At 56.8% G+C, this 13,860-nt stretch overlaps 2 protein-coding genes across 2 annotated transcripts; one reads left to right on the top strand and one right to left on the bottom strand.

Annotated features, from left to right (window-relative positions):
* Positions 1–1,697: 1,697 nt before the first annotated feature.
* On the bottom strand, positions 1,698–2,741 carry BESB_081430 (uncharacterized protein; the record flags this gene model as incomplete). Its single annotated transcript, XM_029366493.1, has 1 exon — positions 1,698–2,741. The coding sequence occupies one exon, from the start codon at positions 2,739–2,741 to the stop codon at positions 1,698–1,700; it is 1,044 nt and encodes a 347-aa protein (XP_029216953.1).
* Positions 2,742–4,719: 1,978 nt separating this feature from the next.
* Positions 4,720–13,329, top strand: BESB_081420 (uncharacterized protein; the record flags this gene model as incomplete). Its single annotated transcript, XM_029366492.1, has 15 exons — positions 4,720–5,430; positions 6,010–6,082; positions 6,554–6,718; positions 7,360–7,502; positions 8,127–8,216; positions 8,502–8,608; positions 8,805–8,908; positions 9,213–9,280; positions 9,732–9,840; positions 10,230–10,324; positions 10,683–10,802; positions 11,071–11,134; positions 11,518–11,605; positions 12,131–12,299; positions 13,015–13,329. The coding sequence occupies 15 exons, from the start codon at positions 4,720–4,722 to the stop codon at positions 13,327–13,329; spliced, it is 2,421 nt and encodes an 806-aa protein (XP_029216952.1).
* Positions 13,330–13,860: the final 531 nt, after the last annotated feature.

Below are 13,860 nucleotides of genomic sequence, written 5' to 3'. Positions count from 1 at the left end.
TGAGGCCACGGGAAAGATGCGGATATCTCGTGGTTGGGGTTCACGCTGAAGCTGGGAGCAAAGACAAAGCTGGTGTTCAAATGGCCCGCGGTACGTATGACCAACCAAAACGGTGAATCGCCGCTGCCTAGCACACCAGCACCCTCGTGGAACAACAGCGACGGGAAAATTCGCCTGTCCGAAGTGGACTACGGGAGCTTCCGACAAGGTTTCCTGCTTGCTTCGCACCGGAAAAAGATACGATTTGACGACGACAGATCGCATCGACACGCATCGCACTGGAAGGCGGCCGGCAGGCAACGAGTCGAGCGCTCGTCTCAAGTCGCTAGGCGAGATGGTCTGTTGTACGCGAACTGGACTGGCACGTCGATACAGCAATCGGAAAAAAAGTTCTGTGCCTTCGGCGTATGCATAGCAATTGGCTTGCTAGCGAGGTCTCTTCTCACAGACTCAAAAAAAGATCTTTAGTGCGGGATCTGTATTGAGAGCTCTCCCAGGTTACCCGCTCCAAGCTACGGATTACCTGTATATCGCGACGAGCCTTCAGCAAACAGCTACTACGTGCCTCGCTGGGGCCGGTTCTTTTGCAGACGAGTTTGCTCCACTCTCAAGGGCGTGGATCACTTCACAGAACAGCACGGTTTCTCTGCCAGCAGCATTACTAACAGCCTTAGATCCGCATGTTTTCCGCGTGGTGACTAAGGTAGAACAGTTCTTCGATAGGAGTTAACTGTGCGCGTGTGCTGGCCACAGCCGCTGCAGAACCAGAGGTAATCGAGCCTGGCACTTTTTGCAACGCAGCCACCTTCGTAAAGACTTAGGGATGTCTCATAGAATAGCAGTGATACGCCACCTTCCTTTGTGCTATGTCAGGCTGGACAGAGCAAATTCTTTCCCAGCACACGTTCAGGCGCTTGAGTCACGCGTTTACTCATACAGTTCTAGCAAATTTGAAACCAACAGATGCTTCCCTTCTCCTCCTCTATGAGGACGATCAACAGCCTTCGTCGCAGATCTTCTCTGGAACTTTAGGTGGGAAGAACAGCGGCGTCGGCAGCACTACCTTTTGCGCCCAATGTCGCCAGTTGAAGGATATCAGCCACAAAGTTTCTTGCACGCTTGCATACGCGGCGAGGGATCTGAGAGGTCACCTGAACGACGCTACAAAATCCCTAGCGTAGAAACCCGCCGCCTAGCCGTTACTGTGATTGCATGCCACCGGTTCCAACAACATCCGACGGTCCTGTTTTGCAGTTGTATGACTGACCCCGCCTGGCAGATCGCAACTACGCTCTCACTCGTTATCTACGGCCGTACAGCGCCACTCTAGCCGCCATAGTCGCGTCCACTGGGCAACGTTGCTATCTCACAGCGAATCAGAAAAGCCGACGGTGTCTGTGGCCAAAAAGTCGGGAAGGACGAGGCAGCTCAGACGTGTTTCGTGTGAGCGAATGCGTAAGCTCTGCAGAGGCCGATGTCTCGGCGAAAGGAGAACAGTGCCACAAGACACCAATGGCGTTAAGTCTCAACAAGTGCGTCTTCATAATTCATTGTTGTGCGACAAGCATTTTCGACCGGACGAAAATGCCCCTGAAATGACCATAAAATCTTTCGGAACAAAGCAGCGTCGTGCGTTGAACGTGTTTGCATAACCACACTCCCTCGGAGACACCAAACCCCGCCTTTTTTTCCCCTCCTTACGCGTTGTCGCTCTCATCGGTCGCGACCGAGGTCTTCCTCCCGAGAGCGCACATGCTACGGAACGCGGCGAGAGCAGAGTAGACAAAGAAGACGAATGCAGAGACGTTGAAGCAGAATCCGATCAACAAGTACACACCATCGCCTGCAAGCACGTGAATCTTGAAAGTCTCGAATTCGTTGTCATCGAGGCGGGAAACAGGGACGGCAGAGGGGTTCTTCGAGTCAATCAACATCATCGAATGCCTTCCGCTCTCAAATGCTTTTCCGACAACCGCCGCGGAGATGACAGCGAACACGGCACCCAAAGCAAAAATTGCAGCCAACACGATTGACAAGACGCGACTGCAGCAGCACTGTTGAATGGAGACAGAGATCGTAATAACAGCTCCCACGATTAACCATGCGCTGGACAGCCCGGCAAGAGTCGAGGAAGCCCGGCAAAACAAGAAGATACCGGCGCTCGCCAAAGAGATAATTGTGGCCGCGGGATAGAGAGTGGCTTCGTGGCCAGGGGTGGAGGTCTGCTTGGACTTAGCCTGGCTGATGAAAACAGGCATCAGTAACCCCAGAACAGCGACGGCAAGGAGCATGCCCGCATGCTCGTCCACGAATATCTCAGAAAAGTCCACTACATCGCCGGGTTTCTTTCCGGTCTGACGCATCTCATCCAGAACAGAGCTCTTTTTCGAGTCCAAGCTCGTCAGCATAGAGCCAGTAAAACCGGATGTGACGAGACACAGAATCTGGAACAGGATGGCGCAGATCCACAGCGGCAGTTGGAAGCAAGCGGTGCAGAAGTAACCGATGAACACGAGGGCGGTCATGGCCATGCAAGTAATTAGATGAGCCGTGCCAAGTCCCGCGAAAGTCTTCGCGTTAACATATGCGATCGCGGCATCCTCTGTAGGTTCTTTCGGCAAATGGGGACTGGCTGCCACAAGTAAAAGAATCAGAGCGACCACAGCCTGGGCACTCAAACAAACACCCCATAGGCCGACTGCCGGGTTATCGTACCCGCCGGCGCCGCCGCACTTGGCCATTTTCACCGCAGAATGGACACAATTTGCTAGTTCAGATGCTCCTGTTTCACGCCGCGTCACCACACAGGCGGATTCAGCATGCTGTGTGCATGAATCGTGCCACAAATAGAAGCAAATTGCTCGTTTCCGCAGCTCAAAATCGGGGGCGCCAACTGTGACAAAATCTAGCGCAGGAGTCCCACGCTGACCGTCACCAGAGTGGAATATCCTCTTGCGCGACACGCAGTACTCCGCCCGATGTAGGCAACAACTGCTTCCTGCAGAGAAACGGTAACTCGTATGTTTTGTTGACGCAGTCCCGTCGCTCGTCGCTCGACGATTCGGAGGTCACTGTAGAGAAGCCAACAGCGGCGTGGCGCACTGAAGAATTGGATTGCGCGTCTGTGCCGCTGCGCCCGCGAAGCAGGCCGGGCAACCGCCTCGGTCCAGCCGCGCGCTCGTTTCGTCAGTTCGCCCCCTTCGTGCCCTGCATGCCCAGTACGTCGGGCGCATGAGGCACTAAGTATCGTTTCTCGCTCCCCAGGGTCGTCACGCGTCAAATATCTAGCATATTTTAGTTAAAAGAACCTGCACTGGACACAGAAGAACCTGCGCATACAAACGCTTCTCACACGAAAATACAGATACCCTGAAACTGGGTTGCGGGGTGTGTGTACACTTCAGTGGGCAAAGATTGCCAATGCGGGAACGAGTTGTAGAGTTTTGTTTCCCTTCAGACGCACCTCATCTGGCTCTTCTCGACACTGTCGGCACCATTTTGCGTCGAAAGGCCAAACAGCTTGGGCGCAGGGACGCACAACCCGCCGTTCAGGAGAACCCACGGGACGGGCTAGGGTACTCGCAGCAGGCAACCCCTGGCAGGCCGGCTGGAGCAGGGGCAGTTGTAAACAGCCTGGCAGGGCGCGCAGGCAGGGCTGGGCAACCGTTTATGTTGACTAGCACAGGGGATCGATCGCGACAGCTGCCGTCCTCCACAGCGAAAAGTTTGGCGGAACGCATGCGGCACAAATCCGCAAACCTGCATCGGTTTCGCCTTTCCCCATCGCTTTCCGTCTTTTTCTTTCGATTACGCTGACGCTTCTGGCCGTGCGTTTCGTTCAGGCAGCAGTAGGAAAGCGTCTTCCCTCCTCAGGCCGCTGGTGAAGGGCGCCGCCGCGTACCGTAATCCGTGACTCGCCTGCTGTCGGGCTGTGTGCGCCGAGGTCCCTGGCCGTGTGGCAGCCACTCCGCTGCATCCTCACTACACCAACACTGCTACATCCGCCCATCTGAATGCATTCACGCAAATGCATTCGCATCTATGCGGGCGTATTTGCACGTACACACATGCAGCAGCCCGGTGTGCGCGTACGTCGCACGTCGCATGTGTGTGTGTGTGTGTGTATGCGGAATCAGCGCTCGGATGTGTAGAACAATCGACCCGCCGCTAACTGTCGTGCCTGTCGAATCACCCAGGGAAGATCTGACTATGTGTATGATTCAGAAGCGCCTCTCTCTGGGACACCTTTCTGTGCCGACGGAATCCCCTCAATGTGTTTTCTGCTTTCGAACTGTTGGCGCTCCCTGCGGATCTCCATCCCCTGGTGGGCGCCTGCGCTCGCGCTGCCCCTGAGTTGGCCGCGACCGAAAACCTCTTACGCACCCCATGCATCTGCAAACAGACTCGCCCAGACACCTGCCCAAGAGTGTCTCGGAGCTTTCTGTCTTCATTTCGCAGGCGCCTGCTTGCAGTTTTCCTCCTGTGTGCGGATAGCCGCCTCCATTTCCCATCGTATCTCTGCTTGTCTTTCGAGTCCCCGCCCGGGTCCGGGCCTTCGGGGCACTCCGGTTGAATTCGACTGCAGCCTTACACCCGTGTTCATCGCTTTGTCGTCGCCCCTAGAAGACGAAATAGGCTCTCCCCGGTTCCCCTCAACCGCAACAGCAGCCCGCACAGCTGCGCGCGGCAGGTCCCTATGGCTGCGACAGACTGACGCCAATGGGGCGACAACAGAAGATCCTGCGCGCCGAGGATTCCTTATCCTCTGCGGTCGGCTTTCTCCCTTCGCGACGGCGGCAGACAGGGATTCGGGCAGGGCGCACACGGAGGAAGAACGAGGCGCCTCCTGCAGCCGGCTTGTCTCTGTTTCCGCGCCGAGCGAAAGAGAGAGAGGCGGAGAACGATGAAACCGCGGGAGTGCCTCCCATGGTAGCCACACCAGTAAACGTGAGAAGGTGCTCGGTCCAGACCCGTGTTTTCTCTCTCGTGCTTTCGGGGTGTGTGATTCTACTCGTCCTGTGCGGCGGGACCCGCCACGCGTCGCGGCTCCTGGGCGGCGCCAAGGCACTCGGGTCGGACTTGTCGCCGTCTTCGCGCCCCGAAAACCTTTCATTGGGCGCGGAGCGCATCTCCAAGAGAGGAGGAGGCGGCCCTGAGTGTTTGGCTCCGACCTCTTCTGACGCCGAGTTCATTTTCGCGCCCCTCAGCGAGGCGCCTCCCCGGGGTCGTCTGCCTTCGTCGCCTTCTTCGGCGGCTCCTTCGCCTGCCGCAGCGGGCCGGCGGATTCCGCGCGACTCCGCTTCGCCACCTGCCTCTCCCTTCCCTTCGGGTTCCTCCGCTGCGAAGCGCCAGGCGGCTCGCGACGACGCGCCTGGCGGCCTGCGGCCTCTTCGAGACGCCCCCTTCCTTCTGGAGAAGGCGCCTGTGGATGTAAGGCGCCTTCGGCCTTCTGGCGAGGCGCGGCTGCGAGTCACTCCCCGACTAAACCTGCGACAGGCAAATATATCTTGGATAACTGTATATTAGGGGCTAAATGCCAGCTCAACATGCGGACTTTAGGTTTTCCATGGAATATACCTGGAAGAAGAGGCTTGATACTCCTACCGCAACTACATACTTTACGGCCCCAGCTGTCGTCTGTGCCGTGTGCTTGAGTCTTTCGGGGCTTTTTCGAAGTCCTCGAGTGGAGTACGGTCGCAGCTTCCTCGCTCTCAGGTGTCGAAAATGTCAACATAGACGCCTTCAGAAAGTAAATGGGCGCTTTATCCGCCTGAGACGCGCAGATGCTGCTTAACGCTTCCACCTTTTGATCGCTTCTGCTCGGGGGACGCTCTGTGAGTGCTTCAAGGAGGAGCGCCAAAGCGCCTCCTCTGCATCCTTCAAGTACATTCTTTCATGGGGGCATGAAACTCCATGTTTGAGCGGCCTTTCGCTGCCATTCTTCTAGCATTCCAGAGAGAGCCGACGCAGGTTTGGTCGACTACCGCTGCGTCCTTCTGCTGTCCGCAGCTGAGTTCCCCGGCGGACTTCCTCGCGCTTCTCCCCTTCCGCCCGCGTGGCGGCGCTCCACAGGCGCTTCCGAGTACGTCGCAGAAGGGCCCTGCGAAAGAAAACGAAAGGGACGAGCGCAATCGAAAGAGAAAAACGGAACAGCAAAAGGCCGGCGACAAAGACCCACGCGGAGAAGTACGGGGCGGGATATAGGGCGTTGGTCCGCACCGGCGGCGGGCATTTGTCTCTCAAGGAGATCTGTGGACACGGGAGAAGAGAGGACCTCAGGAGTCTGCGTTTTTGCATGCCTGCCTTCTCTCTGTGATGGGCGTCTTTCCTGGGGTTTAGGTTTAGGGTCGTTCAGCTTGGCAGCTGCGCGCGCGCGACGTTTTCGCGCGCTTTCGGGGCTCGCCTCTTCGCGTGTGCGAAGAACGCCTCCACGGAGGCTGAGGGCTCACGCTCGAGCCCGTCGCGGTCTTCTTTGCCTCGTCTCTGCGTGGGTGCGAAGCCCTTCCGCGCTGCCTTCTTCCACCGTGCGCTGCGATTGCTTCTCTGCCTTCAGGCGCTCTCCCGAGCTTCCTCCTGGTCTCCTGCGCGCGCAACGGCCTGCTCGCGGTGAGACCCGCAAGGAGTCGCAGCCCAGGGGCCCGCGAGCCCCTGGCCGCAGTCGCCACAGGCCACGAGGCGCCCGTCGTCGCCCTTGCCGCCTTCGAGAGACATCCCGAGGGTGAGCGCTGGCACACGCAGACCCTGGATCTCTACTCCTAAACCGCGGGGACTTTCTTCCATGCAGAGGCTGCGGCCGCGAGCCGCGAGCGAGGAGGCCTGCCGGCGCGGCGCAACCCGAGCGCGGCCCCCACTCGAGGGTTCGCCCGTCTGCGGTTTCTCGCGTAGCGAGCTTCGCCGCGCACTCTGCGAGAGCTGCGCGCAGAGCCTAGAGTTTTCGAGCGCCGTGCGCCTGAACGACCTTCGCGTCGGCACTGGCAGTGCGGACGCAGCTGAGGCGTTGCTCGCGCAGGCGAGAAAGGAAGCCGCATCTCGAGCGCCACGCTGCATGCCTCACCAGAGCTCCGCGAGCCACTGACTGAGAAAGCGAAACGAGGACGCGCCGCAGAATTCGAGACGCCTGCGATATCCCTCGCGGCTGCGTTTGCTGGGAGGCCTGGCGGCGGCCTCGCGACGTCTAGGGTTTTGGGTTCAGCTGGTTTCTGTTGCTCTTCGCTACATCGCGCCGCCCATGCTTCGTTTTGCGTCGACGACATGTGAGAGACTTCAGTTGTACTCCAAATAAGTACAGGTACCACTCTAGCGTCCCGGTATGTTTTTGAAGCATCCTTCGCAATCTATGTCGTCTCCGCCTTTCCTCAGATGGGTTCGTTGCGACACTCGACGCCTCAGGCGAGCTCCGCGTTCACTCCGTGGTGACGCGGGCGGTCTCAGCGCCGCTCTGCGGACCGCCCGAGGCCGCGACAGGCGCGGAGGAGCCCAACTCGCTCTCTGCTGCCTCGGCTGCGCCCGCCCCTGCCGCCGCCTCGGGTGTCTCCTCTCCAGGTGCGTCGGCGGCTGTCGCGTCCGTCAGAGTCCCGCTGGGAGAAAACGTGCAGAGTCGCGCAAGGTAGATCATGCGGCAAACAAAATACCGCTCTGTGCGTAGACAGCCTTGCGAGTTCAGCAGGCGGAATCCACTTTCAGGGCATATGCCCTTTGTCATGCTCTAGGATTTAGGGGTTATGGTGTAGGGTTGTCTCTGGAAACCGCGGCAGCCTCATCGGCGGCGACATGCGCGCACGAATCTGAGTCGCGGAGCGCGCCTAAACCTGGGCAGAGAGCGGGAAGGGAGACTGCGGGAGAGGCAGCAACACCTGGGACGCAGCTGCGCGTTTTTCTCTCCCTCCTGGCGGCGGGCGAGGCGCGCTGAGCTCTCCTCAGGTTCACATGAAAAGACCGCGTGCGTCGATTAGAGGCAGCGTCCCCCCCCCCCCCCCCGCCCCCCCGTCTCATGAATTTTAGTTTGCGAATTCTGTCAACCGCGAAACACGAGGCACCTTTCGTCGCGTCCTCCGTTGCCCAGGGCGAGCAGACGCTCAGAGAGATCCTGGGTTGTGAGTGTGCGTGTGCCTTCTGTTTTTTCAGAGTGCGAAAAGCGACTCGAGGCGCCATGGAAACTAGGGGGAGCGCTGGGTCTGCGCGCGGCAGTCTCGTTGGCGCCCGACGTCCTCGTCCGCGTGAGTTTCTTGAGAAGTTCGCTGCTTGCTGGGAGTCTGCCTCTGTCGATCTTCTTTCTGGAAGTCAAATTCTGCAGTTTTCCTTTACGCGTCTTTTCGTCGCTTTCGCTCGTCCCTTTTTGGCCGCGTCGTGGCCTCCGTGGTGTTTTGCGTGTTTTCCTAGGGCATCCTGCTTTCGGTTTGTTTTGAGATTCCAATTGTTCGCGTGTGCTGCCCCTCTGTCTCCTGCGCGTTGCTCGATGCGGCGCCTCTCCATTTTCGCGCGTCTGTCTGGCTTCTGCGCAGCACGCCTTCCTGGCCGTCACCGGCAGTCGCAAGATCACGAGCTTTGCAGTTATTTCTCACAAAGGCGAGAAGCTGTTTCTCCTGGGCGACTCAGAAGGCTGGATAACGTAAGACGAGCGAATCAGAGTCGATGCTCATAGTTTCGCAGCCGCAGTGAGGGACCTCGCCTTCTTCTGTAAAGTCTTTTTGCAGCCCGCCGCGCGCCTCGAGGCTAGGTCCTCGCCTGCCTCTGCACGCACTTTCTCTCGGATTTCCCCCAGTTTTTTCTCTGTCCTTTTTTGTTTTTTTTTGTCTTCCCTCCAGCGTCTTGTCGCGGACAGGGACGCTCCGCAGGCGTGTCAAAGTGACCGACGAAGAAGGCGGCGTGAGGCACGTGACGCATCAGTCGGGCGTAGTCGTCTTCTGCAGTGAGTAAACAAGTTTTGAAAGTCAGAAATTTTTGAATCGCACATGGGCTACGTCGCTTTCGCTTTAGAGAGGCTTTCCGCCAGGCCTCCTGAGGCTTCCTAGGAATGCGTTTCAAAGAAAGGAAATGGCAAACGCGGAGCCGTGGATGATGTCCCTACAGTCCACGGGGAGTCGTGAACTGCGCTGCGTAGGAACTCAAAGGATATCTGCGCTTTGAGGGCCGCTTCCTCGGCTTTCAGGCTGCTTTGCCCCGCGAGTAGGGCGCTGGATGAGTAGAGGGTCGTGCTTTTCTCCTGTGTGCAGCGGCGCGGAGCTTTGCAGTCTTCAGCGTGGCGGTCATGGACGCAACGGGCGCCGTGGGAGGCGTCGACGTGAGTCTGAGAAGAAAACAAAAGCGGAAAGAGAACCAGTGAGAAGAAAGGGCGGAGCGGATGCACAAAACTAGAACGCTTAGAGACAGCAGGAGCGGAGGAACCCGGTCGCAGACAATGAGCGGAGGGGCGAGGGGGAGCGGGGGAAGGGGGAGGGGAAGAGAGCCTGCTGCAACGAGAGAAGAGTCGTCGGCAGAGAAGGGGACAAAAATCGCAGGAAGCAGTGAACACGAGCGCGAAAGATTACGAAGGAGACAAAGAGAGAGAAGGCAGCGGCAGTGAGACAGAGGTGAGAGGTGCGACGCATGAAGGCAAGAGCCGCGGGAAGGATTTCGCCACCAGGGGGGTTCAGACGTTTGAACGAAGAAGAATCTACGTGGGAGGAAGAGAGGCGCAGAGGCGCTGCAGATGACAAAACTCAATCAAATCAGGCGCGGCGGGTGCTTTTCAGGCTCGAGCGCCCATTTCCGCAATCGCCTTGGACCCCACGCGGCAAACGCGACTGGCTGTGGCGTTGGAGGACGGCCAAGTGCTTTTATACGATTTGAAGAAGGCAGCCCGTGAGGACAGAATAAATCAAAAAAAGACGAAAAGCAGCCGCAGACTGCCGTTTCGCCCTCTCTTTTCTCTGCTTGCGTTGAAGTCCACAGTCGTCGCGGTGTTTGCCAGTTGAAGAGGGACGCGCGGCGGGTAGAGTTTAGATCGGCGCCACATCGCACCGTCTTTCACTCCGCTTTTTGCATCTCGCTTTCGTTTTTCACTGACAGCCTCTCTGCGCGAATGCCGCAATGTTCATCGCATCTGCAGCGTTTTCAGTTTCGCTTTCGCCTGGAATCGGATGCGTTTCGCTTGCTGAGGGCAGACTTCCCGCTCACTGGCGGCTCTCTGTTCCTGGCCTGTCAGATCGCGGGATCGTACTTTTCTACTAATTTTAAAATACCTTTTTCAGTCCTTCACAAGCTTTCGAGCTCGTCGCGGGTGCCGCTGAGCCTCGTGTTCTTGAAGCACGTCATTCTCGCATTTGGCGCCGCCCAGGGAGAAGACGTAAGTCGCGGCGTGATTCTCTGTCTCTGTCTTTCCTTTCTGGCTGTCTGTTGACAACCCGGTCTACATCCTGGCGTCTTATTCCTCGTCGTCTCTCCGGCATTGCGTTCTCTCTCGCAGATCCTCTGTGTCGAGTTCTCGTGGTGGCGTTGGCGTGTCTTCTTTTTTCTTGAGCTCCGTTGTGGGCGCCTATATTCTCTTCAGAGCTGATTCTCTTGTGTCGTTTTTGCAAGTTTTCGCACTTTGCGCGTCCTGTGTGTCTTATTTCCTGCGCATTCTCTCCGTGTGAGTCCCACTCGAGGTCTCTTTCTCCCGTTCGGCGCACTGCCTTCGATGACGATTTTTACATGTGTTTCAGAGTTTTCTGATGGGGTTCGATCCCAAAGCGGCTGAGGCCTCGCGCTCGGTCGTGCGCGACGGCGGAGCTTCAGGCGCAGCTTTTCTCTCAGCTGAACGATTCTCCCTCGACAATTTCCAAGTAAATGACGCTTTGGACGGAAGAAACGTAAAGGCGAAAGCATGCACATGCAAGGAGGAGTGTCGTCTCGCTCTGCCCTGCTAACTCGCTGAATCTCCCTTGCATGTCTCTTGTTTTCTCACTTTCGCCGGTATGTTTTTCTCTCTTTTCTTGGTCGCTAGGGATGCTGCGATTCCGCGTTCCCCTTTTAAGGTCTTTCGGATTTTTTCTGTTTTTTTGCGTTTCGCTCGTCCTCAGGATCCTCGTGATATGTTTGTCTCTTCTTCAGGTCGGTTCGGTTGCCTCGTCGTCCCGCATCGGCGACATGCACCTTGTTGCAGCCTTGTCTCTGAGTGAGTTTCGCTGTTCTTCTCTGCGTTTTCACCTTTGAGTGAAGCTGTCGCTGGCTGGGCGCGCGCGCACACCACCTACATACAGGCGCATGTACTCACTTTTGAAAAAATCTGCATTCTACGCGCTGGAAAAATTTTCAACGGGCGCTTCACCGACACTCGCCACCCTGCGCGCAGATCGCGCGCTCATATCAGCCCGGGGAAAGACCCTAAAGTCAGAATGTGACCTCGTGCGGAGGTCGCAAGGAGGCGCAGGGTAGAAGTGTGCTAATGGAGAGAATATTTATCTAGTATCATATATTTGTGGCTTTATAATCGCATCAGCTTCTGCGCGTGGATGTACGCACGACTCTTACGGCGCCTTCTCACTCTTCTGTTTTCAGGCGGCGACGAGATTCGCTTGTTTGAGCCTGTATCGCGTCATGGGCTGCCGCCAGAAGAGGAATCCTGGACGAACTTCCGGTTGCCAATGTGAGGGCTGTTCTTCGTTAAATCGTTTCCTTCTCTGCTTCCCTCGTGCTCAGCACAGGCTTGTGTATTTTTGGATTGTGCTGCCTTCTTCCTGGCTCTCGACGGCCTCGCTTCGGCTGAGAGACGCTTATTTATATGTGATAATAGGGATACATGGACTAGCCATGATCTTTACGTTTTTAGTGCCTCGTCTGTAAGGATGATATGGTACCCTCTTTTCACCAACATGGATTTGTGGATCGGAAGTCGCTCTTCCTAGCTTTGAGTGCGTCGCGAGGTGTCCGCCTTTTGCCGTCGCGCCTCAACGTGGGTGTGTGTCTGCGTGTTTTTTCTCTTCTCTTGAGCACACTCCCTCAACACTTCTGTGTTTTTGTTTTCCTCTTCGCCGGCTTTATTCCGGCCTTCAGCTGGGGATGAATCAGCTAGTCCTCACGCAAGGGGGAGGGGGGAGGCAGATTCCCTCGCGTGGGATTCCTCTTTGGTGATGCGCTGCTGCTTGTTTCCTTTTTTCCGTCTTGCTGGCAGACTCGTCATCGCGCTCGTCGCCATCCTCGTCTTTCGCACGTTTCGCACGCGGCGCCTCTCCGTCTTTAAGCCGAGAGACGAACCCGACAAAGGGGGCTTCTTGCCGGCCGCAGGCCCACGGGGCTGGGCGCGCAGACCCCGAGCCGACGATAATTTCGGCGACTTTCACGTAAGACAAAACTCACCAGCTCACGAAATGAAGTCTGTACTCGAATATATCTATGTACTTTAAAATTTATAAAAACATAGAGAAATTTTAATGAATATAAATAAATATATTGGCATGCAACCTCAGGTGTGGCATACTCGGTTGACGCACCAGGCACAGGGATTTTTCCTCGTGAAACTCAGCACGGATCAGCCTTACTGACTCGCGGCGCGCCTATCTCGTGTTAGAGTTAGCGAGTACAATGAAGCTACGAGCCGGCGAGGTTGGAGTCCTTGCAGAGAATGCCCGCTCGAGGCATATCTGGGAGAAAAAAGAATTTAGGTCAGTCAGAGGCTCCGCAGGCGCTCGTTTCGAAGTCCCTTTTGTCCGTTGTGTCTGCAGCAAGATTTTGCTCGCCTTCTAGCGAAGGCGCGACGGCCGCCGGTGCGGCGGCGGCGCTCGTCGTCTTTTTCTGTCTGTGGCAAAGAGAGCGCAGACTTGCCCTCTGGCGAGTGAGGATAAAGCAGGTTTCACGCCATTCCGCTCACTCGCTTGCGGCGCTTCCGCTTCGGACGGTGTGAGAGGCACGCGAGATGACTGCTCCGCCGCGGCGCCCGCAGCTCGCCGCGTTTTATTGACACCCGAATTCGGCGGCTTCTAGTAACGCAGGAGAGGCAGAGGTCTTTGCGTTTTCGCGTCGACTCTGCTTTTTTTGAGGTTTTCCCTGGCTGCACAGAACAAGAAGCCAGACTTGACAGACTCAGCGATCTTGGCGCTTCCCGCAGACGCCTGGCTTTTATCGGCGGTCGGCTGCGTTACCTTCCATGCGAAGGAACGGCGATGCAGCTTTCTCAACGGCAGTGCGGAAAGAAAACCAGGGACGCGAGCCGTCTCGCGGTTGCCGCAGCTGAAGAAATGGCAGCAATGGAAGCGCTGGAAGTCGGGGCAGAAAGCGGAAGAAGTTAGGAGACAGCAGCGGGAGAGGCGCGGCCAGGACGGCAAAGAGGAAAGACGGATAATGGAACGCCTGCCGTTTAACCCTAAGCCCTAAACCTTATGCTTGTAGGCGTTCGGGGGTATGGGAGTGCGCGCGTTGTTTTTATTTGCTTTTTTCGAGTAGATGCGCGAGCGCGCCTGCACCTGTGGCTCTGAACTCTAGGTGTGCGAATATGCGATATTTGCCGCGTTTTTTTTCTGGCTTTTCTTCTATCATCGACGGAGGCGACGCTATCTCTGTGGCCGCACGAGACAACGGGGTTTCGCCTTTGCAGTGCTGTTTTTTTCACTCTGTCGACGAAGGGAGAGAGACGAATGAAGGTCACAGGCAGAGACATCTCGGCGTACGTTTTGTCTCCCGGTTTTCCTTTTGCGGTTTTTAGCAAAGGAAGGCACTCTGCCGTCACGCGCTCGCCGCAGTCTCAACACGTCGTGTCCCCCCCTGCAGTCTGTGTCTTTACTTTTGAAAAAATAAACTCTCTGCTCCATTTCCTTCTTCCTGCGATGTGCGGAGGCCTCCTTTCAAGTGCAGGGAGAAGCCCTGAGCGCGTTCGGCTCAATTCATTTCACACATCGTGGAAAAAAC

The sequence above is a fragment of the Besnoitia besnoiti genome, chromosome VIII (genome assembly GCF_002563875.1).
Source record: "Besnoitia besnoiti strain Bb-Ger1 chromosome VIII, whole genome shotgun sequence".
NCBI classification, from domain to species: Eukaryota; Apicomplexa; class Conoidasida; order Eucoccidiorida; family Sarcocystidae; genus Besnoitia; species Besnoitia besnoiti.
This window is presented reverse-complemented; position numbering and strand designations above follow the sequence as displayed.